Source organism: Notolabrus celidotus, chromosome 20, assembly GCF_009762535.1.
Source record: "Notolabrus celidotus isolate fNotCel1 chromosome 20, fNotCel1.pri, whole genome shotgun sequence".
In the NCBI taxonomy this organism is placed as follows: Eukaryota; Metazoa; Chordata; class Actinopteri; order Labriformes; family Labridae; genus Notolabrus; species Notolabrus celidotus.
In genome coordinates this window covers 27,628,185-27,653,735 of record NC_048291.1, presented here as the reverse complement: position 1 = coordinate 27,653,735, position 25,551 = coordinate 27,628,185, and the positions used below count along the sequence as shown (strand labels likewise).

The following is a 25,551-nucleotide window of genomic DNA, read 5'->3' as shown; positions in this document are numbered from 1 at the left end:
AAGATGGCTGATGCCACCACAGAGAACGGAACAGAGCAGAATAGAATGCTTCTGATTGGTCAAAGCCCCATAACAATGGTGATTAATTCTCATCCACAGAAGTGATGCCTCTGCCCGTTGACACTGTGGTAAAAATCTTAGTGTCTGTTGAAAGCATCTCAAGGCTGCTGATCTCTCTAAAGTCACTTAAAGCAGAAGAGGTAGAGATGACAGCAACAACGTTCAAAGCTGAGACGTTTGACTCATTCAGGTTACGAGGTGAGTCAACGTCAAAGAGACGGAGAGCTGAAGGAGGACAGACATGTCAGAAATCTGTCCTCATGAAGGAGCTACTGACTTTGGAATCTGAGAGACTTTTTCAAATCTGTATTTAATAATTTTGTATTCAATATTTTATGGTAACAGGTTTATGTCTGCAGTTGGTAGCTGGATAATCAGCAGGTAGTTATTCAAATGATGGACTACCACTCGATCGCCCTAAAAAAAAGCATTAGGAGCATAGGCATCCTCCTGCTGCGGACGTGCTGGACTCCAGGAACAACAGCTTCTACTACTCGTCTCATCACTATCACCTCTCTCTCTTCATCTCCCTCTATCCCTCTCTCCAACACGGTCTCAGTAGATGTGTGTCTAACATGAGTCTGGTCCTGCTGGAGGTTTCTGCCTGTTAAAGGAAGTTTGTCCTCTCTGCTGTAACTAGCTAAATACTGAGAGGTGCAATGCTCATGGTGGATTAAGGGGGGGTCAGACTGAGTCTGATCCTGTGTTGGTGTTGGGTCTCTGTTCATAATTTCACAGAGTGGTCTAGACCTGCTCTGTTTGTAAAAGAGTCTTGAGATAACGTTTGTTGTGATTTGTTATACAAATAAAGATTGATTGATTGATTGATATACGATAAATCAGATTAAATTAAAATGAAAATCAACCTCTTTTTGTGTTCTGATGATATATTCTTTAATTATTGTCTAATTTTGCACTATGAACTAAGACTATGAGCAAGAGGACCAAAGTTAGAGGTTCAACATAATCCCTGAGTGTATGAACCAGTTTGATTTCTATTAGTTTGTATTTGAGCTCATTGAGCCTTAAAAACACATTTTAAAGTCCAAACTCAGAAAAACAAGACGACAAGTTAATGTTCCTTTAATAGTTCACAAAAAAGATTAGCTAAAATAATAAAATGAGGTTAACAACTTTGATTAATGACATTCTTTAAAAGGTTTTTATCCTTTAATAACGTTCCTGACGTTTTGCTCACCCGCTGAAACGAAGCCCTCGGCTGACTCCCAGAACACAGAAACAGAAAGAGGATTAAAAGCTGTGAGACTTCCAGTAAAAACAAACTTGAATAAAAGCTCTGATGTGTTTTAAACAGTGGTAGTGAAACTTCCTGAACTGTAAGAAGGTTAGTGTTGTCTTTAAAATGTGTTCAAACATAAAGGAGTGGAGACTGATTCATAATGCTTGTCTGGGAGGGGTTCAGGAGCACAGCCTTGTTTTGGTCTTGGGTCTACTGAGGACACGGATCATCCTGGATCTCCTGCCGATCCCTCATGATCCGTTTTTACTCCATAAAAAATGTAATAAAAAATATTTATCAGGGTGGAGGAGGTCAGGTCCCGCAGATCTTCTCCTCAGAGAGTCTCTCGTGCTCGGTCTTACGTCTGTCCTTCAAATATTTTCAAGTCATGTCAAAAAAAATAATTAGATGTGGAGACAAAAATGTCTCCAAAAGTGGCGGCATGTTCCAAGGGCTTGTTAAAAATATAAAAATAGAGTCCAAACTGTAAAAACAAAAGCCTCCTAAAACCTCTCTGCATGGCAGATAATCCAGGTGGTGTCCTAAAAAATTAAATTAAATTAAAGCACAGGAGACGTCTGGACCTGGACCCTCATCAGATCAACACGCTGGAGACCGGGACCCGAGTGGAGCGCCCGCTTTTAGGGACAACAATCGGCTCATCATCTGTGAGCAGACAGACACACACGGGGAGAGAGGTTAATCACGTTAACAGCAGAATATTAAAACACAGACATCATGAATGTTTCACACTGAAGCAGAAATTAAGAGCTGATCATGTTCTCTGTTTGGATCATTGTTGATTCTCATCACATCACATCTGATTAGATTGCAGATTGAGATCATGACGGAGGGAAGCAGATGATTCAGAGTTTAACTTTAAAGACAGTGAATCAACAGGAGCTGGACTTGAACACATCGTTAACTCTCATTCTTTGTGTCAAAGACAGTAAACGGATCAAACATGAATGAAGCAGCTTCATTTTCAAACACATTCAACAGGATGTTAGAAAGAGCGGCCAGCCGGGCTGCGGCTAGCTTTACCTCAGCGTGAGGTCACGGTTTCATTGTTCATTTCATCGGCTTTCAACCGGGAGACGAATTATCCGCAGAGGTCTGCTCCTCTTTGAAGGGAAAGGAACCCCGAAATTAAAACCAGTAAACACACACAATAAATACAGTCCTGCTTCAAGGGCCTGCATGCTCCTCACTCCAGGACCGCTGCTTTAAACTGAAGTGTTATGAGGGGAAAGTGGAAGGATGAGGCAAGGTATCTTACTTTGTACAGTGTGTAAGAGTCTGGAGGGCTGTGAGCTTTAATGTCTAAACTTCTCAACAGACGACGACTAAAATCCTTCATCCTGTTAAAAGACTTTAAAAATCAATTAGGATCAAAAGAGTCCCAAATTATTAATCATTAGTAATTGATACTGTCATGCTTCTTCTGTTTGTGATCAGCTCCCTAATTAACACAGAGGATGTGACTTATTATAATAAAGAAGTTTACTGTGAATCCTTCAGGAGTCGTCGTCGTTATCGTTTTAGTTTTTGTCGCTCACTAAAGTCATTCTACTTATTTCTATAAAGTAGGAGGAGCTTCATGAGATCTTCACTGACCCCCTCTCTGTACAGTTCACCCCCACACTCCGTCTCACCTGAGGGGACGTAGTTCTCGGCACGTTCGCGGTCTCCTTCGATGAAGAGGGCGGTGGCGAGGAAGAAGGCCCCGCCGAACACGGCTACGAACGAGCAGAGCAGCAGAGAGAGCTGCAGGGACCTGAACTCCCACAGGAACGAGTCCGTCTTCCTCAGAGAGTCTGAGACCTGAGACCCACCGGAGAGGGAGGGAGGGAGGGAGAGAGAGAGGGAGAGAAATCACAACTAGATCCTTTAATTGTCGACTCCACTATGTCTCAAAATATCAGAGTGTCGTCTTTTATTTTTGACTTGCTGTGTGTGAGATGTTCAGATTGACACCACCCTCCCTCATTAGCTTAGCTTAGCACAAAGACTGTAAACAGATGGGAATAGTTAGCCTGGCTCTGTCCAAAGGAGGCCAAATCAACCTTCAGAAACCTTGTCTCCCTGGTGTCAGTTTCAGTTTTTGGCTGGACTTTGGATGGATTTATTTGAAACAGTGAAACACGTCTGCTGTTCTGTTACTTCCCTAATTGAGGTCACATGTCCGACACATGAGATCTTATAAAAAGATTAAAGATTAGACAAAATAACCATCAAGAAGTAAAAGTTCTAGAGGAGGAATGACTTTAGAGGAACCTGTTTCATGTGATCTCTCAGGCTGAGGACAGAAACAAGTTCCTCTCTACAGGAGGGAGAAACTAAAGAGAGTAACTAAATGATCCTTCCATGTATGTCTAGATAAATACATGAAAGTTATTTTAATTGAAGGATTAATGTTAGCATTGAAGCTGCTCTGTTTGCACGTATAACGACTTACCACTCCGATGAGGTACGGACTTCCTGCGTCTCCCAGCAGATGTGAGATGACGATCTGAAACGCCTCAGCCGTGGAGCGACGAGTTGGAACGACAACGTACTGACAAACAGAGAGAGTGTTTGCATTGAATGATTGATTGATGAAACACAACACAAAGAGTTTGTATTCCTCAGAGGGGAAATGAAGGATGTAGAGGATTCTTTAAAGGCTTCTTCCTCTGGGTAAATAAAGACAGAGTCGTTGTTCTCACCAGCAGGATGTCGGCCACGATGGCCCAGTTCATGGACAGGAACGTCTCTCCGAAGAAAATGAACACCTGAGGGAGAGACGTCATTATCGTCCTCATTCCTGAAGATTCAAAACTTTCTAAAAGTTTGTTTTTAACTTTATTTTTGTGTTTAACATGAGCAGCTTAGAGACTCACGTATGTGGCGACGGTGCTCTTCTGAGCGAAGACGATGGCCAGGTAGAGAAAAGGTGAAGAGAGGAGCAGGCCGGCTGCACAGACCAGCGGGTCGGCTCTCGGCGTCCACCTCCTCAGATACCGACTCACCTGCACGCCGCTGGCCACGCCCAGCACACCCGTGACGCAGGTGATGGCCCCGAATATCAGACTGTGGGAGGAGACACAGCGTCAGAGCGCTGCTCTTTCTTTTTAAAAGACCATCATGTGTTTCCTCCAGAGAGATCGGAGGTTAACTCCACACTCACCTGTCTGAGGAGGCGCAGTTCCCCTCCAGACACGGACCTTTCTCCCCGTTGAACACGGCGGCTCTGAAGAGGAACGTTGGAGCCCAGAGAGCCAGAGAGCCGGTGACGAACGCCACCGCCGTGAAGCCGAAGGTGGACAACACGAAGCTGTAGCTGCAGACGCGGGAGAGACGGAGATCAGCTGAATGCTAACGAACAACACGAACAACACTCTGTTTGCTGACTTCTGTTAAAGGGGGATTTCCAGTGGTTTTAACCCAGGCCTCATTATGACATCGTCCGGGTCTAAATGACTAACAGGTTTAATAAGTGTTCCTGTGGGTCCACCAGCTGACAGCTGCAGAGCCTTCTGGCTGAATGGAGGCTCCACTAAATTAAGTAACAGTGAATGTTAGTACCTCACAGCAGCTCTGCCCTTTAACCTCCATTTATAACTGTTTTACATTAGAGCACAGGTTTATTTATTCATGCATCATTTTAATCAATAACCTCTGAATGATCTTTGAGTATAAGAAAGTTTGATTGATTGAAACTGTAAGGAAATGAAACAACCACAACATCCCTCTCTCTCTCTCTCTTTAGAGAAACCAAACCACATCGATTACACGGTGGAGGCAGTCTGATTGATGATGCAGCGGAATACACCTTTAAAGTCGTGTTAGAACATTTGTCTGATTCTGACTAAATGTTTTCTGAGGAGAGTTTCTCTGTAAAGTAAAGGATCTCGTGACGTGATGCTCCACAGTGACTCAGACGTCGTGGTTACAGAGAGCTCGATGTTAACACCTGCAGCCTCATAGAAGACGTGCACAGCTCCCTTGCAGGATGCAAACGGCAGCAGTTTAACAGCTGCTGCTGAAAACAGCTCACATGCACCAGAGCTCAGAGCGTCAACCTGACACGTGAATCAAACAGTTTCATCATCAGGACGGAGAACCTACTTCTTGCTCAGAGCCTGCAGGTCCTTCAGCCAGCTGGTCTGGTGCAGGTGATGCTCAGGCCGAGCTTCGATGGCGCCTCTATTCGGCTCCTTGACGACGATCAGGAGCATCAGCACCGCGATCAGGCCCAGACCCGGGGTCACCTGAGGAGAGGATGGCACAGGTGTTAAACAGGGTCAGGTTCAGGTGATCCAGCTCAGAGTGATTCTGCAGAGCAGAGACGTACCCGCAGAGCCCAGTGCCAGTCTTGAGCAGCACTGCTGACCTGTGAGCCGACGATGTACCCGAGACCGCTGACGTGAAGAGAGATAATAAACAGATTAATTCATATGATCAAAAACATTCCCCCATCCTCATGAACGACCTCCCCTGAGAGATCAGAGCGGCAACTTCTTTATCCTGTCTTTTAAAAACACATTTTTATCAACGTGCTTTTTACAGGAGACGACACCTGAGCGTGTTTTAATCAAGAGGCTTTTGTTCTTTCTTAGGCAGCATCACTGACAGGGTTTTATCATTTAATATTTGTATTTAATATTTATTTTATTTCTATTTTTTTGACTGTTTACATTTATTTCTTGTTGTTTTTATTTTTCCAACTTTGTTTTATTTCATTTTATTTGTCTTTTAGTTTAATTAGTATTTGTGAATCACTTTGTTACCCTGTTTTGAAAATTCTGTATAAATAAATATTATTATTATTTTTGTATTATTAATATTATTATTAATATTATTGTTTTTCTTACTTATCAAGAGAAAGCATCACTATAGAACAGAATATCTACATACAAATAAAAAACAAAACAAAGAAGATTAATAAAAGGGATTAATAATTAAAACAATGATGAAAAGAAAAGAAGAGAAAGAGAAAAGAAACAGAATATTTATTTATAAGTTTGGAAAGTAGGGAGAGTATGTGTTTGCAAATATGCATTCAAATTAGTATCATTAATATGAGTGTGTGTTTGGGGGGGTGCACAAAACTTTAATTGACTCAAATACTGAAGTAGATTTTTAACTATTTGTTGTAAGTTGTAAAAAAAAAAAAAGGAGCCGCAGTCTCTTGGTTTAAAAAGTGAAGCCAAAACAGGAGTGCTTTTAACCTGCAATCCTCCCCATGACCAGCAGGGGGCTTCACTGGTTTAAAAATGTGATCCCATAGAGGTCTATGTGAAAACTATCCTCCTTCTTATCTTCTTTAACGTGTTTCTAACATGTTATTTGTCTCCATCTCTACTTCTGGTCTCCTTCCAAACAACATGCCGCTCTTTTAAAATAAACATTAAAGCAGGATACTCTGAAGGTGAGGTTACCTCGTGATAGACGAGTCAAAACAAGCTAAATCTTGTGTTAACCTTTTCTGTTTCCTCGTCTGATCTTTGACTTGTCTGATTAATATCAAACCGTGAAATAGTGATGCTAACACAGCTAGCTTTAGCGATAGTTGACTAGTTGGTGTTTTCTATCCCATCACTCCTCTCAGGCTCCGCCCTCTTGTCCAAATATGGACACTTCCTGCTCCAGAAAACAAGGATGCTCAGCCTGAGAGAGAAGATGAGCGGTGTGATTGACCCACCTGCCGACAGGGATGGCGAAATAAAAGATGGAGAGCATGTTAGTCCTCTTTTCTTTCACATAGAGGTCAGCGATGATGGTCGGAGCGATGGTGGAGTAGCTGGCCTCTCCGACCCCGACCAGGCCTCGGGTCAACAGCAGGGCCCAGAAGTGCTGCAGGAGAAACAGGCAGTGAGGGTGAGGAGGGTTAAATCATCAGAATGAACCGTTCTCAGGTTCTTAGTAAAGAGGGGGACCAGATTCAGGAGAGCGACGTGTGACTCACCTCTTTGGGGGTGTAGGAGCTGGCAAGAGTCACCAAAGACCAGAACGTGATGCCAACACTCATGATGATCTTCCTGTTGTACCTGTCGCCCAGGTATCCGAAAACAGGAGCCAGGAACATGTAGCTGCAGATAAACACTGGAGGGAGACAAACACTGTGATGGAGATGGATGTTAAATATGATGGTAGGATTTAGAGCTCAGCAGGTGTTCTTACCTGTTTGGAGTAAGCCGGACTTCTCATCATCAATCGCAAAATAATGCTCGATGTCAGGGAGAACACCTGGAGGAGGAAGAGAGGGGAGAAGATAAGCATGATCATCTTTGAGTCCGACACCATGATGATGAGATGCATCTGATTGGCTGAGACGTGCAGGAGGTGTCTCGTACCCGCCACGGTGAACCTGTCCATGTAGTTGAGCAGGTTGATGTAGCAGAGGATGAAAACGGTCAGCAGCGCTCGGACTCTGGTCACCCCGCTCGCCGACTCCTCTTCCGTCCCTCCGGCCCCTCCATCCCCGGCGCCTCGCTCCTCCTGACCCTCCGCCTCGCTGTCGTCGGAGAAGAAGGGCGCCGTGTCCGACGTGTGCTCGCCTAGAGACATGGCTGACTCTGCAGAGAGGGGTGCAGAGAGACTTACACAGTTAGCGCATCTCAACTCTAAGGCTAAAGTTGTGCAGTCTGCAGCGTCCATAGAAACGAACAGCTGTCCTAAAACACAAAACAACAATCCAAGGAAGTGTTTGGTTTGTACGCTCGCACAGGGAGACGCTGCAGCTCAACTGGAAAATCCAGTTTGATCTCCTGCAGGTCTCAAGTCTGAACTTTGTGCTCACTAATGTGCAGATTCACCCTGAAAGCAATATAAATGACCCTGAGACACCACATCATCTCAAAGTAGACTTTTAATTCTGCTTTCATTCATCGGCTGTTTCCTCAATGAAATGTCTGAAATGGTGAAACTGATATCCTCATGTCTTTTTAAGAGTTCTGAATATGTTTCTTGAAGTACCCAGAGACATAAAGTTTCCAATGCTTCAGTAAAACACACTCCTGTAGGTGAAGTGTTTGCAGGATGTGTTCTCATTTTGCAACACTCAGCTTTTAATGTATTTAAATGTCTCTCTCTAGAAAAGCATGACCTCGAGGAGGGGCTCGTTTGAATGTTTGGTTCGAGGCATGACGTTGGATTTCTTTGCCTGCAGCAGAAAAAAAGAGCTGAGCAGAGGAGAAGAAGAACCTGAATGAAGAAGAGGAAGAGGCAGAGAAAGAAGAAGCAGTGGTAGACATGACTATATGAAACTGCTCTCTCGTGATCAGGACAGTGACCGAGCCGTTCTTCTTCTACTCTCCTGATCTCAGAGGGAAACACTACAGCAGTTTGACTTCAGTGAAAGGTAGGAGGACTTCCTCAGCTGCTGCAGGAGGAGGAAGAGGATCTCATGACAGAGACGTCGTGTTGATGCAGCTTTTGCAGCCCTGTGCTAAAAACCTAATCGACCGAAAGATGTTAAAATCATTCATCACTTCCTCTATGGAGGGGTCACACTGAAACCTTTGGTGTTCTCCTCTCAGGTGCTGCTCATGAGTCATCTGAGATTAAACCTAAGTCTTTAAAATGTTAGAAAACAAAGTGAAGGATTTAAACGTCTCCCTTTTCCCCATCCGCAGGCTCTTCTTCACAAAGATAACAAATAAAAACACAAACCTCTCTCTGCCAGGCAGACACTGAAGTCATTTTTAGACTGAGTATTGAATAAAACCAGACACTAAAGGACCAGTCCACCAATAAATCACTGCAGCTCTTGTCTTTAGGCTGACGTTTCAAAATAAATCATCATTCTAAATTTCCCTTTTTTACTTTTCAGAGAATAAAACATCTTACAGAACACTGATACTAAAACACACATTAAACATCTTGGTTAATTTAAATAAGACGCTATAACATGTCATTTTCTGACCTTATAATCCTACTTATTGTTAATTTGACTGATCAGCAGAGAGGAGACGAGAGAGGACGTCTTGCTCGTCCTGAACTTTGAGCCCATTCACTAAAAACACAGTGATTAGAAAAGAATCAATGACTGATCCTTTGATCCGAACCTTTTAACTGTTGACATATCACACCTTGTGGAGGCATTAGTCATTAAAAACAAACAAACAAACATTTACTCAGTCAGTTCAGCTCACTGTCGTTGCAGATCTGGAGCTTCTAGATTCGTGCACCAACCCTCAATTCAGATCCAGTATTTGTTTATATCCTTTCACAGTTATATTTTTACAACATACTTTTTGCATGACATGAACACGAACTCTCATAAACTGTGTGAGTGTTTTTACTAACATGTGGATCTAAAAGTCCAGAAGTCCAGCAGCAGCTGTGACTTTGGCTACGAGGAGTCTGTTTTGATAAGAGAGATGCACATGATGTCTCACCTGACCACAGAGGTCAACTTCAGATGCGACAGAAAGAGAGGAAGACTACTTTATAAATGCAGAAGAAGAGAAAAAGAAATGGAGAAGAGGACTCAAGACTAAGCTGCTTGTTAGTACTTTTAAAAAACAAATTAAAGAGCATTAAAGGGAAACAGATCCTGCAGGAAGGACATGTTTGCAGATTTTAGGTCCTTTAAATTGTGATTCAAAGATTCAAGCTTAAATGAATTAGATGTGGCTTCTCTGTTGTGTTACTTCTTAAAGTAGCATCATGCTAACAGAGCTAACACCGGACACAAACGCCACATTGGAAGGATTTCACCTGCAGGAGAGCCAGACTGAACACACTGGGGAAGAAGGCCAGCTCAGTCCTGGACCCTGTGGAGGTGGTGGCTGACAGGAGAATTATGGCCAAGCTGTCATCTCTGATGAAATCTTTTTTTTAATAAATATTCTGATAGATTAGATATATATTGACATAGAGCGGTCTAGACCTCCTATGTTTGTAAAAGCATCTTGAGATCATGTTTGTTGTGATTTGGCGCTATACCAATAAAGATAGATTGATTGATTGATTGATTGAAAGTTAGAGTTCAGAAAATATATACAGGAATATAACTTCTATATGATACTTTAAAGTCAGAAGTTTTTATATTTTATATTAATTTGTGTACAGACACTTCCTGCCCCCCTAAAGCATGGGTCAAGGCACCATGCCTCAAAAATATCTGGACACACCCCTGAAGAAATGTAGAGGACCTTCTGATAAATGAAGCACAACAATTATTCTAATTAAATAATTTGGCTAATTAAATCATGCATATTAGAAAAAAATACAAATTAAAAATAACAAAACTTTAAAGGAAATAATTTGACTTAAAGTAATAAAGTAAAAGAGTGACCCTGCATGTATTGGAGCTCTTGTGTGCTCGGTTAACTCGTGTATAGTGGTATTGTCATTATTCTAATGAATGGTATTTCAGGTAAACAAAGACCCTCCATGCAAAATGTTAAAATTAACTTAAATTCAGTTTTTTTTTAAAGGAATAAAGGATATAAAAAAGGCTTGTCAGGAGAGACTTCCTGATTCTCTGATGAGAACACACACAGTGTGTTGTTGTTGATGTCTCCACATGTTTGTTAGCTGTGTGTGTGTGTTGATCCGTGCTGAGCTGTTTGTTGGTTGTTTACCTCGGAGGATGAGTCAGGGCGGTCTCTTCTGTCTTCTCCCCGGATGTTTATCCTTCGTCACTCGAACCTGTTGATGTTATTTAAAACCCATTCTGAAATCTGACATAAAAACTCTTTAAAAAGCTCAGAGATCTCTCAGGTTAGACTCAGTGAGCTGTTAAACCTCAGAGCTGCTCACAGAGGACTCTTCTCTACAGCCGCCATGACGGAGTTGACACAACTTCCGGTCTGCTGCTCACATGACGCTGCCGTCAGCGGGTCACGTGATGACGTTGATTGAGTTAGCTAATCAGAGAACAAGAAATCTTTATTATCTCAGATCCATCAGGACCATCAGGACCTGATCCAGACCTGTGATCCAGACATGAGGACTACTGTTTAATACATCTAGTCTCATGATTCTCAGCTTATATAATAATAATACTAATAATAGTGTTATAGTGTATTGTTTTATATTATATTACATTGTTGTTGTTTACTACAGCTGATCATGGAACTATTATATATTACTTTTTACTAACCAAACCCTAATCACACCATGTCATCCTGTCACTACTGAATCATTTCTAATTTTTTTATAATTAGTAATTTTATTGAGTTTTTTTTTAACAAGAATAATGAACAACAAAGACAAACAAATAAAATGGACTATGACAACATCAGATCAAATAAGTAAATATGTAAATAGATACGAAAACAAAAACAATACTAATAAATAAAAAAATAAAAAATAAAAAAATAAAATGATTAAAGAGGTTGGCAGGAAACAGTGGGCATTTACATTTACCTGACTCATTTTTAATACTGCCTGTTATTAAAAATATTTAAACTGTTTGTAAAAAAATCTTAAATATCTTACATTTGTATTCTATCTTTATTTATCTATTTTATTTTACTTATTGGAATTTATTCTTGATTGTACTTATGTCTGGGTTGCTGCATCAACAGAGGCAATATCTTATCTTATACAGAAGTGTGCCAATATAATTATTATTATTTTTAAAATCATAAAGAATATTGCACTACAACGTTAATAAGACAACTCAATTTACATTTTTTATAACAAAATTACAAATTCTACATAAAAAAATGCCTTGATAATAAATACAAAAACAATCAGATACACTGAAGAGGATTAGGGTCACTGGAAAAATGTTTTAACTGCAATATTTTTTTTTTTATTCTGAGATTAAAGTCTGAACTTAAATCTCAAAATTCTGATTTTTTTCTGGGTTTTTTAAAAAATATTTTCTGAAAAAAAAATTATATTCAGAATAATAAAAAAAATGTTTAACCTTAATTTTTCTTCCAGTGGCCCCAATCCTCTTGTGTACAAACTTTTAAAAACAGCATGTTAATGCATCAATAATATACAAAAAATGCTGCATTGATTACTTGTTACTGTTTCTAATAATTCAAATTTTTTTAAACAACTAGCCACACATTAAAGCTCCTGTGAGGAACTTTTTACTTGTCTTGATTTTGGCTGCCCCTGTGGACAAAGTAATACCTCCTTTCTGTTTGCTGATCTCATCCTGTACATGCTTAGGTCGGGGTTTCTGATAAATCAACACGTCCTGTTGTCTTTGAAAGTAAGATAAAAGGTTGTTTCTTAAGCGTGGTCTGACACCTACCCCTCCTCACGGCTGCTGCTACAGGCATTTAAAGATTCATTACAGGAACTGTTTATCTTGTTTTCACTTGTAGGCCATAAAGAGGCATCACTGCTCATTTCAGTCTGTTTCATGACCAGCTAAAAACTCTTCACAGGAGCTTTAAGTTCTCAGAGCATCTTAGTTTTTGTTTCCTCTGTGGCGAAAAAATGAACTTCTTTGACTTTGAGTGTGAAAAAAAAGTTTTATTGAACATTTAATCTTTACATCAGTAAATGATTCATCAAGGTACCCATCGATATGAACCAAGCATGACATTTGGGACCAGAAGCTTCAGTCTGGTTCCTGTTTGTTAGAATGAGAGTACAAACTGCTGACTATTAAGAGGTTCATCTGAGACGCCCACATCAAACCTTATATCATGTCCCCAGTCCTCCTTCTTCTATGCACAAACTGAAAGAAGTCTAAAAGACAGGTTTGGAGGTTGTGAGGACATTATGAGACAGCGTCTGTCTGGATGAAGATGGTATTAAAGACAGTCGATGTCTGGGAAAGAGTGACATTCCTGAGGAGTGATGGTCTGTTCATAAATTATAAAGTGACACAGAAACAGAGAATTAATCTTCAAATACAAAATGTAATCCAAGTGGTCGTGCAAAGGTTACGTGATGGTAGCAGGTGGAGAAGTTCGGCATTATTAAATATAGGCGCCACCCAGTCATCACTTTTAAAACAAAGATTTAATAGAAAGGTAGCGAAGTGGAGGAGTGGATAAAGAAAGAGGCAGCAGGTCAGTGAGCGTCAGGGAGTGGGATTGAAAATATAATCTTGTATCAGAATATTTGTATTTTGGTGATTTTTACAAGTGAAGTATTTACAAAAACAACATTATCAAACTAGGAAACATTTATTTACAAAACACTTCATTTGAAAAAAAAACCAAAACGCTGAGGGTTAAGTCCAGACTTCGATGATGTCACCGTCCTCCATGTCCAGCTGAGCCGGCGTCTGGCGATCCGTCACTTTGGAGCCGTCGAAGTGGAAGCGAACTTTTCTCTTGTCAATGGTTGACATGTTGGACATGTAGCGGGAGAAGATGGAGCCGAGCGGCGCGTCCTGAAAACACACACACACACACACACATCATGACATCACTGCTGTGTTTGCTCTGCTGCTAACTCAAACACAAAGCTGATAAAAGAGAGGAGGAGGAGGTACGGACTCTGTGCAGAGAGAACTCCTGAGAGGACGCTCTGTCTTTGCTCTGCAGCCTCACGGTGATCCCGCCGTCGTCCACGCTTCTGCTGCTTTGGCTGCTGCTCCTGCTGTGCGTCTCATTCTGCTCCTCCGCCGCCATGACGTCACATTCTGCAACAACAACAGATCAGAAGTTATAAAAGGGAGATTTTTTGAGCACACTGGATTCTCTATTTTATTTTCCAGTGTCTAACAAGTTGATCTAATTTCATCTCGTGATCCTGACTGAAAATAAAATCCTAATCAAACGTGGTTCAGAGATTCATGATCCGGTCTAACTGGGTCACCGAACAGTCAGCATGAGATCTGCAGAGTTAACCCCCTTAATACGATTCAAACAAACATTCTTCAATCTTTTTCTGACTGTTTTTAAAAATCAGTTAGTTGTGAACTTAATCTCTCAGTAATGTCCTGACTGTGAGCCGTCTTTGAGTTTTGGACTGGTTTTCTTCTGGGACAACATTTGTTATTGAAAGATCATTTTACCATGAGGGATGTTGGAGCGTTTTCTTGTATTTTTAAATCATTTAAAGAATAAACTGAGTTGAATTTTCATGAAAATAATCAGAAGACAAATTAAAACCAAAAGTTAGTTGCAGCTTAAGTAAACATTTAATAAGTCGATACTTTGGTTTAAGAGCAAACATTGAAAAAGCATGCTAACACTTTCACAAACATGATAGCATGTAGATGTTAGCATTTAGCTTGTAGAACAGCTGGGGATACATTTAAACCAACATCTGGTGACAGGTCAGACGAACATAATCTGGATGTGTTCATTATAAATATTCCCTTCCTGCAGAAAGCTTCCTCTAAGTTAAACTTTTAAATTCCACTTCACATGTTTAAAAGTTCCACAAAAACTTTTCTCCTCTTAATTTTAAATTTAGAAACATTTCATTTTGTTTTTAGAAACATCTGAATAAAAACTTTTCATTTATTTATTTCAGAGATGAAAAGTCTCTAATCTGTGATGATAATAAGATCATCTGAGGGTTTTGTTTGTGTTGTTCTTTTCTGTTTAGAGTCCTCATCATACCATCACCTCACTGCTGCATGTGAGAGGTTTAATCACAGGTGATGATTTCACGCCATCAAGTGGTGAAATTAAAAAGTGCATTATTGTCTGATTCTGTCCCGGAGAACACAAGAACCAAATTAAAATAAAAGTGCTTTGAATCGATGAATAACTTCAATCAGCTCTCCAAACTGAAAATCATTGCATGTAAACTAAATATAAATATATTTAAAGAATCACTCGATTACATTTTTAAACCTCTGATCTAAGATTTTTCACGGCGTCACATGAAACTGAATCATCCTGACAGACGAGCAGATCTCTCCTCTGAGGAAGGAGCTTTCACTTCTCATGAGTTGGGGCTTGAGGAAATATAATCTGAGCTCTTCAGTTTGTAACTTCCTTACATATTTAGAATAATATCTAAAGATAAAGAGAGATTACCGTGCGCGTCATGTGACTCACCGATGATATCTGCGATGCTGAGGCCGAGCTCGCTGACGGTGGACGCTGTCGGGAGCTCCACGTCCTTCCTCATCAGCAGGAGGCGAGGAGGAGGGACGTTCAGGATGACGGACAGCTGCCTCACCACGTCACTTAAAGGTGTGCACTGAAACACAAATCAGGTGAGGGCGTCTCAGTGAGGGAGCCGCACGTTAAATGTTAAATGTTAAATGTTAGTCTGTTTTTTTTAATAAGTGACGTACCGACAGCACCGGGATCTTGTGGATGTCCGTTCGACACCGGACCTTCAGAGGGATCTCTCTGGCCTGGGAGGCGTAAGGGGAACTTTGAACTTCAGAGTTTGGGCTCAAGATGACGACATCCTCACCGTTAGGGTTCACGACGATGACATCATCATCGTCTTCTGGGGGCGGCCGCGTACCCGGGCGTCGCCTGGACCTCGTGTTCTGAGGTTCAGGGGACAGGAGCGAGTTCACCTCCTTGAGCTTTCTGTCAATCTCACTGGAGGGACGAAAACAAACACCAGGAGTCAACGTTCAGAGCTCCATGTGATCTGTAAACAGCGCCTCATCGAATGCAGACTCACCTCATCTTCTTCAGAAACTGTCTGGAGTGTTTATTGACCGGACTGTCGGGAGGAGACGGAGAGTGGCAGCGGATGGCTTCTCTGAAACAAAGGAGGAGGAGTGTTGTGGATCAGATCGAACTGTTCATCTTAGAAAGTATTCTGTGGAGCGATGAATCAGCTCTTGATGTCCTTACTGCTTTGCTTTCATCTCCGCTTGTTCTGTTTCTTCCTCCTCAGCGTCACTGAGGGTGATGAAAGCTGCTGACGGCTCTTTGGATGAAAACCCCGACCACAAACTTTCGTCCACCCCATCATCTATCAGGAGACAAAAACAATCAAACCTTCCAGGACAGAAATAAAATGCTTCTTGTGTTCTGTAGTTGGTAAAAAAAACCTCACCTGTGTTTTTGTCCTCAGTCAGGACCACTGCTGTTGGCTTCAGCTGCAGACTCCTGTTGACCTGAACACAAAAACCTCTCAGGTCACATCAAATACCATCCCATAGCACCAAACATACTTACACTGACTGCTGCCTGAATGTTTGTTTACCTTGCTGGAGTAGACGGGCACTGGGACGATCGCTGAAGGGTCCAGGATGCGTCTGCGTTTGGGTCTTGGCTTTAAAGCTTGAACGTCGCCGTCAGACACCTGCAGCACAGAGACACAGGTGAGGATGAACTTCAGTCCACACCTCAGAAATGCAGATTAATAGTCTGTGATGTGTGGGCATGATGAGGGTAATGATCCATTCAATTATTCTAAATTGTTCCATCAGTGTTTTGTAGAACTGAGCAATATTTAAACCTCTTATGTTATTATTGTATTCACCTGTCTCTAATGAAAGAAGAAGAAAACCTGGAAAATTAGGATTAAATCAGGGTTCCCCCTCTTTTCCAGAGATCATTTTCATTGATGATCAAGCTGGTATGACAGTCTAAATTTAGTTCCTATTCTGGTTAGTTCCTTTTACTCAATGCCAACCTGAGGACATTAATAATGTTTGTTCCAGTTCGGTTCTGGTTCGGTTCTGGTTCGGTTCAGGTAGGGTTCTGGTTCGGTTTTGGTTCGGATCTGGTTCGGTTCTGGTACGGTTCGGCTCGGTTCTGGTTCAGTTCTGGTTCAGTTCTGGTTCAGTTCTGGTACGGGTCTGGTACAGTTCTGGTACGGTTCTGGTACGGTTCTGTTACGGTTCTGGTTCGGATCTGGTTCGGTTCTGGTTCGGTTCTGGCTCGGTTCTGGTACAGTTCGGCTCGGTTCTGGTTCGGTTCTAGTTCAGTTCTGGTTCTGGTTCTGGGTCTGGTTTGGTTCTGGTTGGGTTTGCTTGAGTTTGGTTCTTGTTCTGTTTGCTTAAGTTTAGTTCTGGTTCTAACCCTAACCCTAATCCTAATCCTAACCCTAATCACAACCCTAACCCTAATCCTAACCCTTATCACAACCCTAACCCTAATCCTAACCCTTATCACAACCCTAACCCTAATCCTAATCCTAACCCTAACCCTAATCCTAACCCTAACCCTAATCACAACCCTAACCCTAATCACAACCCTAACCCTAATCCTAATCCTAACCCTAACCCTAACCCTAATCCTAACCCTAATCACAACCCTAACCCTAACCCTAACCCTAACCCTAACCCTAACCCTAATCCTAACCCTAACCCTAACCCTAACCCTAATCCTAACCCTAATCACAACCCTAACCCTAATCACAACCCTAACCCTAACCCTAACCCTAATCCTAACCCTAACCCTAACCCTAACCCTAATCCTAACCCTTATCACAACCCTAACCCTAATCCTAATCCTAACCCTAACCCTAACCCTAATCCTAACCCTAATCACAACCCTAACCCTAACCCTAACCCTAACCCTAACCCTAACCCTAATCCTAACCCTAACCCTAACCCTAACCCTAATCCTAACCCTTATCACAACCCTAACCCTAATCCTAATCCTAACCCTAACCCTAACCCTAATCCTAACCCTAATCACAACCCTAACCCTAACCCTAACCCTAACCCTAACCCTAACCCTAATCCTAACCCTAACCCTAACCCTAACCCTAATCCTAACCCTAATCACAACCCTAACCCTAATCACAACCCTAACCCTAACCCTAACCCTAACCCTAATCCTAACCCTAACCCTAATCCTAACCCTAATCACAACCCTAACCCTAATCACAACCCTAACCCTAACCCTAACCCTAATCCTAACCCTAATCACAACCCTAACCCTAACCCTAATCCTAACCCTAATCCTAACCCTAACCCTAACCCTAATCCTAACCCTAATCACAACCCTAACCCTAATCCTAACCCTAATCCTAACCCTAATCCTAACCCTAACCCTAATCCTAACCCTAATCACAACCCTAACCCTAATCACAACCCTAACCCTAACCCTAACCCTAATCCTAACCCTAATCACAACCCTAACCCTAACCCTAATCCTAACCCTAATCCTAACCCTAACCCTAACCCTAATCCTAACCCTAATCACAACCCTAACCCTAATCCTAACCCTAATCCTAACCCTAATCCTAACCCTAACCCTAATCCTAACCCTAACCCTAACCCTAATCCTACTCCTAATCACAACCCTAACCCTAACCCTAATCCTAACCCTAACCCTAACCCTAACCCTAAACCTAACCCTAAACCTAACCCTAATCACAACCCTAACCCTAAACCTAACCCTAAACCTAATCCTAACCCTAATCCTAACCCTAACCCTAATCCTAACCCTAACCCTAATCACAACCCTAACCCTAATCCTAACCCTAATCACAACCCTAACCCTAATCCTAACCCTAACCCTAATCCTAATCACAACCCTAACCCTAATCCTAACCCTAATCACAACCCTAACCCTAACCCTAACCCTAATCCTAATCACAACCCTAACCCTAATCCTAACCCTAACCCTAATATCAACCCTAACCCTAACCGGACCCCACTTTGAGAACAGCTGAGCTAGAGTAGGGTAACTGAGCACTCAGCCTGCAGAGAAAGTTGTGAGGCACAGACCCCTAAACTCTCTGCCCGACTCTACTGGTCACACTGTAACTTAAATATAAGACTCTTTGAATCAAGAGAACTCTACAAGGTTAATGGACCATAAAACAGAAACAATAGACCCCCTGTTTTCTGTGAATGCATGATTATGAAGTGAAGGACAAAAGATGTGAAAAAGATGCACAGTGTCGATGTCTTTTCCAGCACAGCGTGAACTCAACTTTCAATGACTGGGGATGTGTTTTGTTAATCGGGTCAGGTCGTGATGTTGGAATAATTTTCCAGGACATTTGACTTTTTCTCCCATTTTCCAGGACTGGAAAACTGGTCAACTGTTTTCCAGGTTTTCCAGGACGCGTGGGAACCCTGTTAAATATTTTTAATTTTTTAAAAATATTTTAAAATAATTTTGAGCATCATCCACATATTTTATTTACTTCTATTTTCACCAAAACAAATCATGTTGTTTGTTTTCTGGAGGTTTTATTTTTCTCCTTAACTCCAGGATGACGAAGATGATTTTCAAAATAAAATAATTCCCTCGTGATAAATTAATTATCTTTAAAAGCAAAAACAAAACAACAAGCTGGTCAGTGTATTAAAAACTGATGCTATTGAATGCATCATTGTTGACATACTGTCCACTTCCTAAAGGTCACACGGGGTCACCATGGAAACCTTTGCTAAGTGTAAACTAATAATAACAATAACATGAAGTGAGCTCCCTAAGCGTTAAATATGGGTCATTACTCTTTATATACTTTCACCTCAGACAGAAACTTTCATGGTAATAGAACCCGTTTAATGGTAACCACTGATTGTTAGAAAGTAGAAGTGAAACTAAAAGAGTGTGCCACCTCCTCTGACTCATTACCTTCATGCTCTTATTTTGAAAACCTTCGATTAAACAAGCTAACGTTCATGACTCTCTAAGCTAACACCGTCATTCACAGCTTTTATCCGTTCCTGAGACTTCCTGTTCCACTTGCTCACACTTCTCTGGAGCTCAGATTAATTATAAAGACATGTCGCCTCTTGTTTTCGTCCTGGTTCCCCTCTGAAGAGTTTTTAAAGCTTAAAAAGATTAATTCCGTCAAACACTCACCGCTTCAGCCATGACTCTCGCTCTCTCCGCGCGCTGCTGCTGCCTTCACGGACTGTGGGACACAATGACTCCGAGCGGCGGTGCATTCAGGGACAATGGGAACCCGGAAACACTGTTTGCTAACTCGAAAACTGCAGTTTGGTTGCTTAATTATCCTGATTCTGGCTGTGTTGACAAACCAAAGCTCTTATTTAGTACATAATATCACAGTCTGGGACAGGAAGCCATGACATGTTTCAACTTTAACCATCAAATTAGTTCACCATAGACAGGGGCCCAACTGAGGCTCTCTCATAGGCAGGGGTGGCCAGTGCATTTACAAATAAATAACATTTACCCTTTCTGTCTTCACAACCTACTTTCATTCAAGTATTAAACAGTTGTTAGATTCCTTTTGACTTAAACAAAAACATGACAAAGTGGCAGAAATATAAGCTTAATTCTTTAGGGACTTACAAAATATGTTTGGTCATATATGAACTGATGTATGAAGTAACTGTTAAACCATACCTTAACTAATGATGTATTAAACACCATGTCATTACATGAAGTCATAGTGACAGGATCATTAGCTCATGGTGAACAACAGGAATTAATAATAAATTCATACAGAAGTTCATCATGAGTCATGCATTACTTCAACATGAATTAAGCATCATTTTTCTAAGAAAACTGTTCCATTATTGTTAAGTGTTACCCAAATATGTTATAAATCACAGTAGGTACCTTCATTTCCCACTCTTTATGATTTGGCTGATCAGAGTTATTAGAACTGAATCTTAATGTGATATATGAGACCAAACAAAGAAGCATAGAAAATAGTCTTTTAATCATCATTAACACTTTACATGCAGAAAGCACAGTTCAGGCTCAACAACCAATGAGCTGCCATCAGGGTCTTGGTGCTGCTCTAATACAGTTTTACAGAGAAACATGTGTGACACAATTTACAACAAAATCCACACAGGACACTAACATACAGGGAATGACATCATTTATACATGTGCTGTTGAAAGGTGATCAAAATGTGACTTTAAAGTGTTTCCAATGGTTTAATAGCTGTTAGAGAAGTTTGGTAAGACTTTAAATCAATGTTTTTCTAATATATGGAATCATAAGAGTGTCTCACAAACACAAAAAAGGACAGATGTTAGTATTTGTATATAAATAAACAGAGTTGTGTCTGAATGAGGGGCTGGGTTTTGTGTCCTAAACACTGTTGTGAATTTGTCTGAGTTTGTTTTTATCCCAGATGTATTCAAATGTTTGGATTTAGATCACAGATGTTGTTCCTCTTCATGAGATGTTGAGGTCTGAAGTTCATTCTGCCTCTCCTCTGCGTCTCGGTGCTGATTATCTGCTCTACTCCAAATGTTCTGACACACACGTTGTGTTACTGAGGAGCAGATTTGGATCATATTTTCACACTAACATGGAAATCAGAGCCGTACAAAAATCGAATGATCCAAAGCTGGCTCCCTCTGTGCGTCATCGTCATTCAGACGTCTGTCACTTCTTCTTGTTCTCTTTGCAGGCGACCACGTACCGCTGAGCCACGTTGAGCGGAGGAGAGTAACCGTCGGCGTATGACGTGTCCTCGAACAGCACCGAGTAATCGTCCTGAGGCTGCAAACAAACACACGACAGGTTCAGGGTTTGAGAACATCTGGCCTGAGAGATCAGTGACTGAAGAGATTTTAACAGAAATGAATGTGAGTGTCTGATCATTTGTGAAGATCTGGACTTCTGGATCTCATTGAAGGAAATCAGTCCTAAACTAAATCCGTGCCTCTCTAACTTTTTTCTATCAGGCCAGCCTTCAAAAGAAATGTAGCTCCATCTTCTCTCCATCCACAGTTTCAATTTTCAATCCACATATAAAAGAACATTGTGCAAACTTTCAACCTTCTCCAGATTTAGTCTGAAAACTGAAGTTTGCCATGTCCTCTCTGTCTGCCAGGTTGTTTAAATGCTTCTCTAACAATCAGTAGACTCCTCTGTGTATTGACAAACTCTCTGGGCTGAGTGTGGAGTCTCACCCTGTGTGGGGGTGTGTGGATGAGGGCCCTGTAGAAGCAGGTGGTCTGGGGGTAGAGGGCCAACACCAGCTGGTCCTTGCTGAACAGGGCTTCAGGGTCCGTCTCTGGGTTGGCCTTCCACTGAGGCAGAGGGATGATGCGCCGTCTGCTCAGGGTGTGTCTCCTGATCACACACACACAGATTTCAATGTTAAATAAAAACTTCAGATTTAAGAGTTAGACAATCTTTTATGGCACATGAACTCACAGATATTTTGTTCTTCTGGGAATGCTTTTTTTCTTAAACTCACTTTTCTTTCTTTTCTATTCTTATCCAGATTTAATGATGTTAAAATAAATTCCAAACTGTGTTGCGACCCTGAGGGCAGCAGGGTGGCAGCATCTCTCTAAATTTTGGACATTGGATGTTTAGAAAGCTGTGCATGACTGAGTTTCTTGTCGACATAGACAGATTTCTGAGGACCAACAGCAGTGAGATTGAACTCACACACCAGTTAATCTCCAGAATGTAACACCACTGTTTTCACTCTGGGTTTTGATGGGATTAAAGGACACAGCTGATGTGGAGCTGAGACCAAGAAGGCCAAAACACAAAGAGGAAGCTGTACAATAATTCCTGAAGAGAAGAAGAAAGGATGCAACAGGAGGCTGACGAAAATGAGAGAAATGAACTCACTCTTTGCCTTCTTCATCAATATCGTCAACTTCATACCTGAAGGAGGAAGAGAAGAGGAGGGAGGTCAGATCAGCCGAGAGTTCCCATCCTAATACTTGGATTATTGTATATTGAGTTTCAGTGTGTGTGTGTGTGTGTGTGTGTGTGTGTATGTGTGTGTTTTTCTCACTTGTTGGTGGAGTGGTTGTAGCTGACCACCTCGGCCAGGATCCACTGCTCGTCTCCGTCCACAGCCTTCACCCTCGCTGCCACCTTGTCGCCCTGTTTGGCCACGTAGTCGCTGCTGGCTGGAGTCGCACCGCAGAGAGGAGGCGGGCTGAAACAGAGGGAGAGAAACATGGGACAGTTTATCAGTTTGTACCTGCGTCACACAGATACATCAGCAGTTATTAAGTCCTTTAAATGCAGAGGAGCATCTCCAGATAACTGCACTAAAATAAGGTTCATTGGGTTGTGGACGGCTCGTTGTGACTGAGATACTGAGAAATAACTGATAAGTTCCTCAGCAGTTACCTCTCCCCGGGTTTGCCAATCCACAGAGGGAGCGTCATGGCCGACTGCTGAAGGAGCGTCATCAGGACGCCTCGCCTCATCGTCTTTCTGGGAGGGTCGCTGTCACCGTAAACTCCTGCCATCTTAGCAGCTACAAAAAAAAGAACAAACATATTATTAAAATTTAAACAAGTTCAATTTAAAATGTGTTAATTTTAGATTTGCATCTTCCACACACCTATTCTCCTCTCCTCCAACAACGACTTGATCTCTGCGATTTTATCCAGAGCGTGACGCAGGATGCTGTGAGAGATGAAAACATAGAGAGCATGAAGGATCTAGAAATTAAAAGGAAAGACTGACAATTTCATGTCATATTTGTCCTGATGGTGCAACCAAAACAAAATCCAGGGACATGGAGTCAGGTTAAATGTCTGGACAAAGACTACCTCAATGAATACCTCGACTTTCAATATAGCACATTTTTTACAAATTAAATATTAAGGAATTAACCTAAACTGGTTTATTTATCCAGATTAACTGAATAGTGTGTGTTCTACAATAACAACCTGGACACTCCCATCTCTCAAACTCTTATATCAACTTTAGAAAATCCACAACAAAGAAAGCTGAGCTCAAAAGTATCTTGAAAAGGAGCAGAAGTGTTTCATTTAGGATCACATGTTTCTGATAAATTACAGCTGTGAGGACGAGTGAAAAGACAAAATGGTCCTCTGTGGTTTTGATTGTTGAGTTTGTTTATAAATCTTTCCCCCAGTCTCCCTGAATTTTTTCTATAAGATATCAAAGTGAGTGAATGCAGCTCCTCACCCGCACTCTGCTTCAGCATCTGCTTTAGCCGTGGTGTACAGACCTCTTAGCTTGGTGCGATAATACGGGGAGGCTGAAGAAGTAAGAAAACAAGAGGTCTGATTAAGAAACTAAAGATGAATGTTTGGAGATGGAGAATGAGTGCAGGATGCTGTGACTGACTTTTATTTTCTGTCTGCATCCTCTCGTGTGTTTTCTGAATGTTGAGCAGGTTGTGTTCACTGCGGGACCTCTCCTCCTGGAAAACAGAGAGATGATGATGATTTAGATTTATGATACACACGTTTACTTTGAGTAGTGTGTGAAAGCACATGAGCACCGCAGCTATTTACCTGTGTCTGTTTGATGAGCTGATGGAGCTCTGTGAGCAGCTCTGCAATCTTGGTATCAGCTGACATCTTCTTAAATCACCTGCAAGGATGTGAGACATGACAGAGTTAGTCAAAGCAGTGTGAACACATGAGAAACTCCATTAAAAAGCTACAGCTGGAAGGTAAGAGGGACTTTTTTAAAATAAAGGTAGCTGTGAAGAGAAAGCTGAACTAGAACAGATTAGACTGTGTATTTTGACCCTGTATTAAAGGTATAAAGTGATGAAAACATGATGAATAAGGGGATGTTGATGTATTTTGTTGATGCTCCACAGTTTCATGTTTATACTGTATATGAAGGAATCACTGATAGACAGATTTCTAAATGTATTTCTGTTCTTTTCTATAAATATAAGATTATATTTCCCTGTTAGACTGAAGCTCTGCTCACACAGCTTCATGTTGTGTTGCTAAAGCTAACTGAAACAGTAACGTTACCTTGCCAACTGCATGAGTCTACTGTAGCAACATTAGCTAGCTGTCTGTTTAGCTAATGCAATGCTAAGCTATCAGATAGCAATTTGCGACCCTGCGAGAAAACATTCTACGGATTTATTTCCACTGACTCAACATAAAGCCGTTTTTAACCTACCTGTTATCACAGCAGCTTCTAACTCTGTTAGCTATTAACGTTTTTCTGATTTTTTATCTTCGACTTGCTAACGACGCAGATTAGCTTCTTCTTCTTCTGTGGTGTTATTACTGAGTCGGCAGAGCCAGCTCTTTAGCACGCCGCCACCTGCTGGACAGAGTGTGAAACTACCACAGACTCTACTGTACAGAGAAACTGTGACAAGATATTTAACTATTCTGTGTTATGTTGTCTGTTACATTACTGTATTAACTTAATTTTTATATTTATTTTATTTTTGTTATTTTTATGCATTCATACGTGCTCATACTGAACTATATACCACTTCAAATAATAATACAAAAAAGCCAACAAAAAAATATGATGTATCATTAGAAGTTTAACACAAAGGGCGTTATTCAAGTGTTTGTGAAATTAATATTATCACAACCTTTACAATAATATTAGTGTTGAAAAAAAGAATGCATTAAAAGTTATAATCTCATTATGTTGAGAAAGATGTTTTGAAATAACAGGACTTTTTCTTGTGATGTGCTTTTACTGCAGTGTTCCTATTTTTACATCATTATACAGTCTAAAAACTTTTTCCATTTCTGTATACAGGTATAAGATATATTCTAATATAGTAGGACT

At 41.2% G+C, this 25,551-nt stretch overlaps 3 protein-coding genes across 4 annotated transcripts; all 3 read right to left on the bottom strand.

Annotated features, from left to right (window-relative positions):
* Positions 1–1,127: 1,127 nt before the first annotated feature.
* On the bottom strand, positions 1,128–11,117 carry spns1 (spinster homolog 1 (Drosophila)). Of its 2 annotated transcripts, XM_034712069.1 has the most exons (14): positions 10,876–11,117; positions 7,639–7,860; positions 7,466–7,531; positions 7,251–7,387; positions 6,987–7,138; positions 5,637–5,703; positions 5,411–5,553; positions 4,470–4,622; positions 4,183–4,372; positions 4,009–4,074; positions 3,759–3,857; positions 2,956–3,124; positions 2,345–2,424; positions 1,128–1,966 (listed from the first exon to the last, which is right to left on the bottom strand). In XM_034712069.1, the coding sequence occupies exons 2-13, from the start codon at positions 7,850–7,852 to the stop codon at positions 2,387–2,389; spliced, it is 1,494 nt and encodes a 497-aa protein (XP_034567960.1). In that variant the 5' UTR covers positions 7,853–7,860; positions 10,876–11,117; the 3' UTR covers positions 1,128–1,966; positions 2,345–2,386. The 2 variants fall into 2 exon arrangements, with proteins under 2 accessions (XP_034567960.1, XP_034567959.1); XM_034712068.1 differs by lacking the exon at positions 2,345–2,424 and having other exon boundaries at positions 10,876–11,116.
* A 1,595-nt stretch (positions 11,118–12,712) lies between these two features.
* Positions 12,713–20,045, bottom strand: nfatc2ip (nuclear factor of activated T cells 2 interacting protein). The gene is made up of 9 exons (XM_034711857.1): positions 19,918–20,045; positions 16,346–16,444; positions 16,196–16,256; positions 15,991–16,111; positions 15,815–15,895; positions 15,471–15,729; positions 15,229–15,373; positions 13,711–13,856; positions 12,713–13,604 (listed from the first exon to the last, which is right to left on the bottom strand). The coding sequence occupies exons 1-9, from the start codon at positions 19,927–19,929 to the stop codon at positions 13,443–13,445; spliced, it is 1,086 nt and encodes a 361-aa protein (XP_034567748.1). The 5' UTR covers positions 19,930–20,045; the 3' UTR covers positions 12,713–13,442.
* Positions 20,046–20,727: 682 nt separating this feature from the next.
* On the bottom strand, positions 20,728–25,049 carry sgf29 (SAGA complex associated factor 29). The gene is made up of 10 exons (XM_034711135.1): positions 24,919–25,049; positions 24,288–24,366; positions 24,118–24,193; positions 23,956–24,028; positions 23,363–23,427; positions 23,146–23,275; positions 22,802–22,948; positions 22,633–22,668; positions 21,957–22,119; positions 20,728–21,543 (listed from the first exon to the last, which is right to left on the bottom strand). The coding sequence occupies exons 2-10, from the start codon at positions 24,351–24,353 to the stop codon at positions 21,427–21,429; spliced, it is 873 nt and encodes a 290-aa protein (XP_034567026.1). The 5' UTR covers positions 24,354–24,366; positions 24,919–25,049; the 3' UTR covers positions 20,728–21,426.
* Between the last annotated feature and the right edge of the window lie 502 nt (positions 25,050–25,551).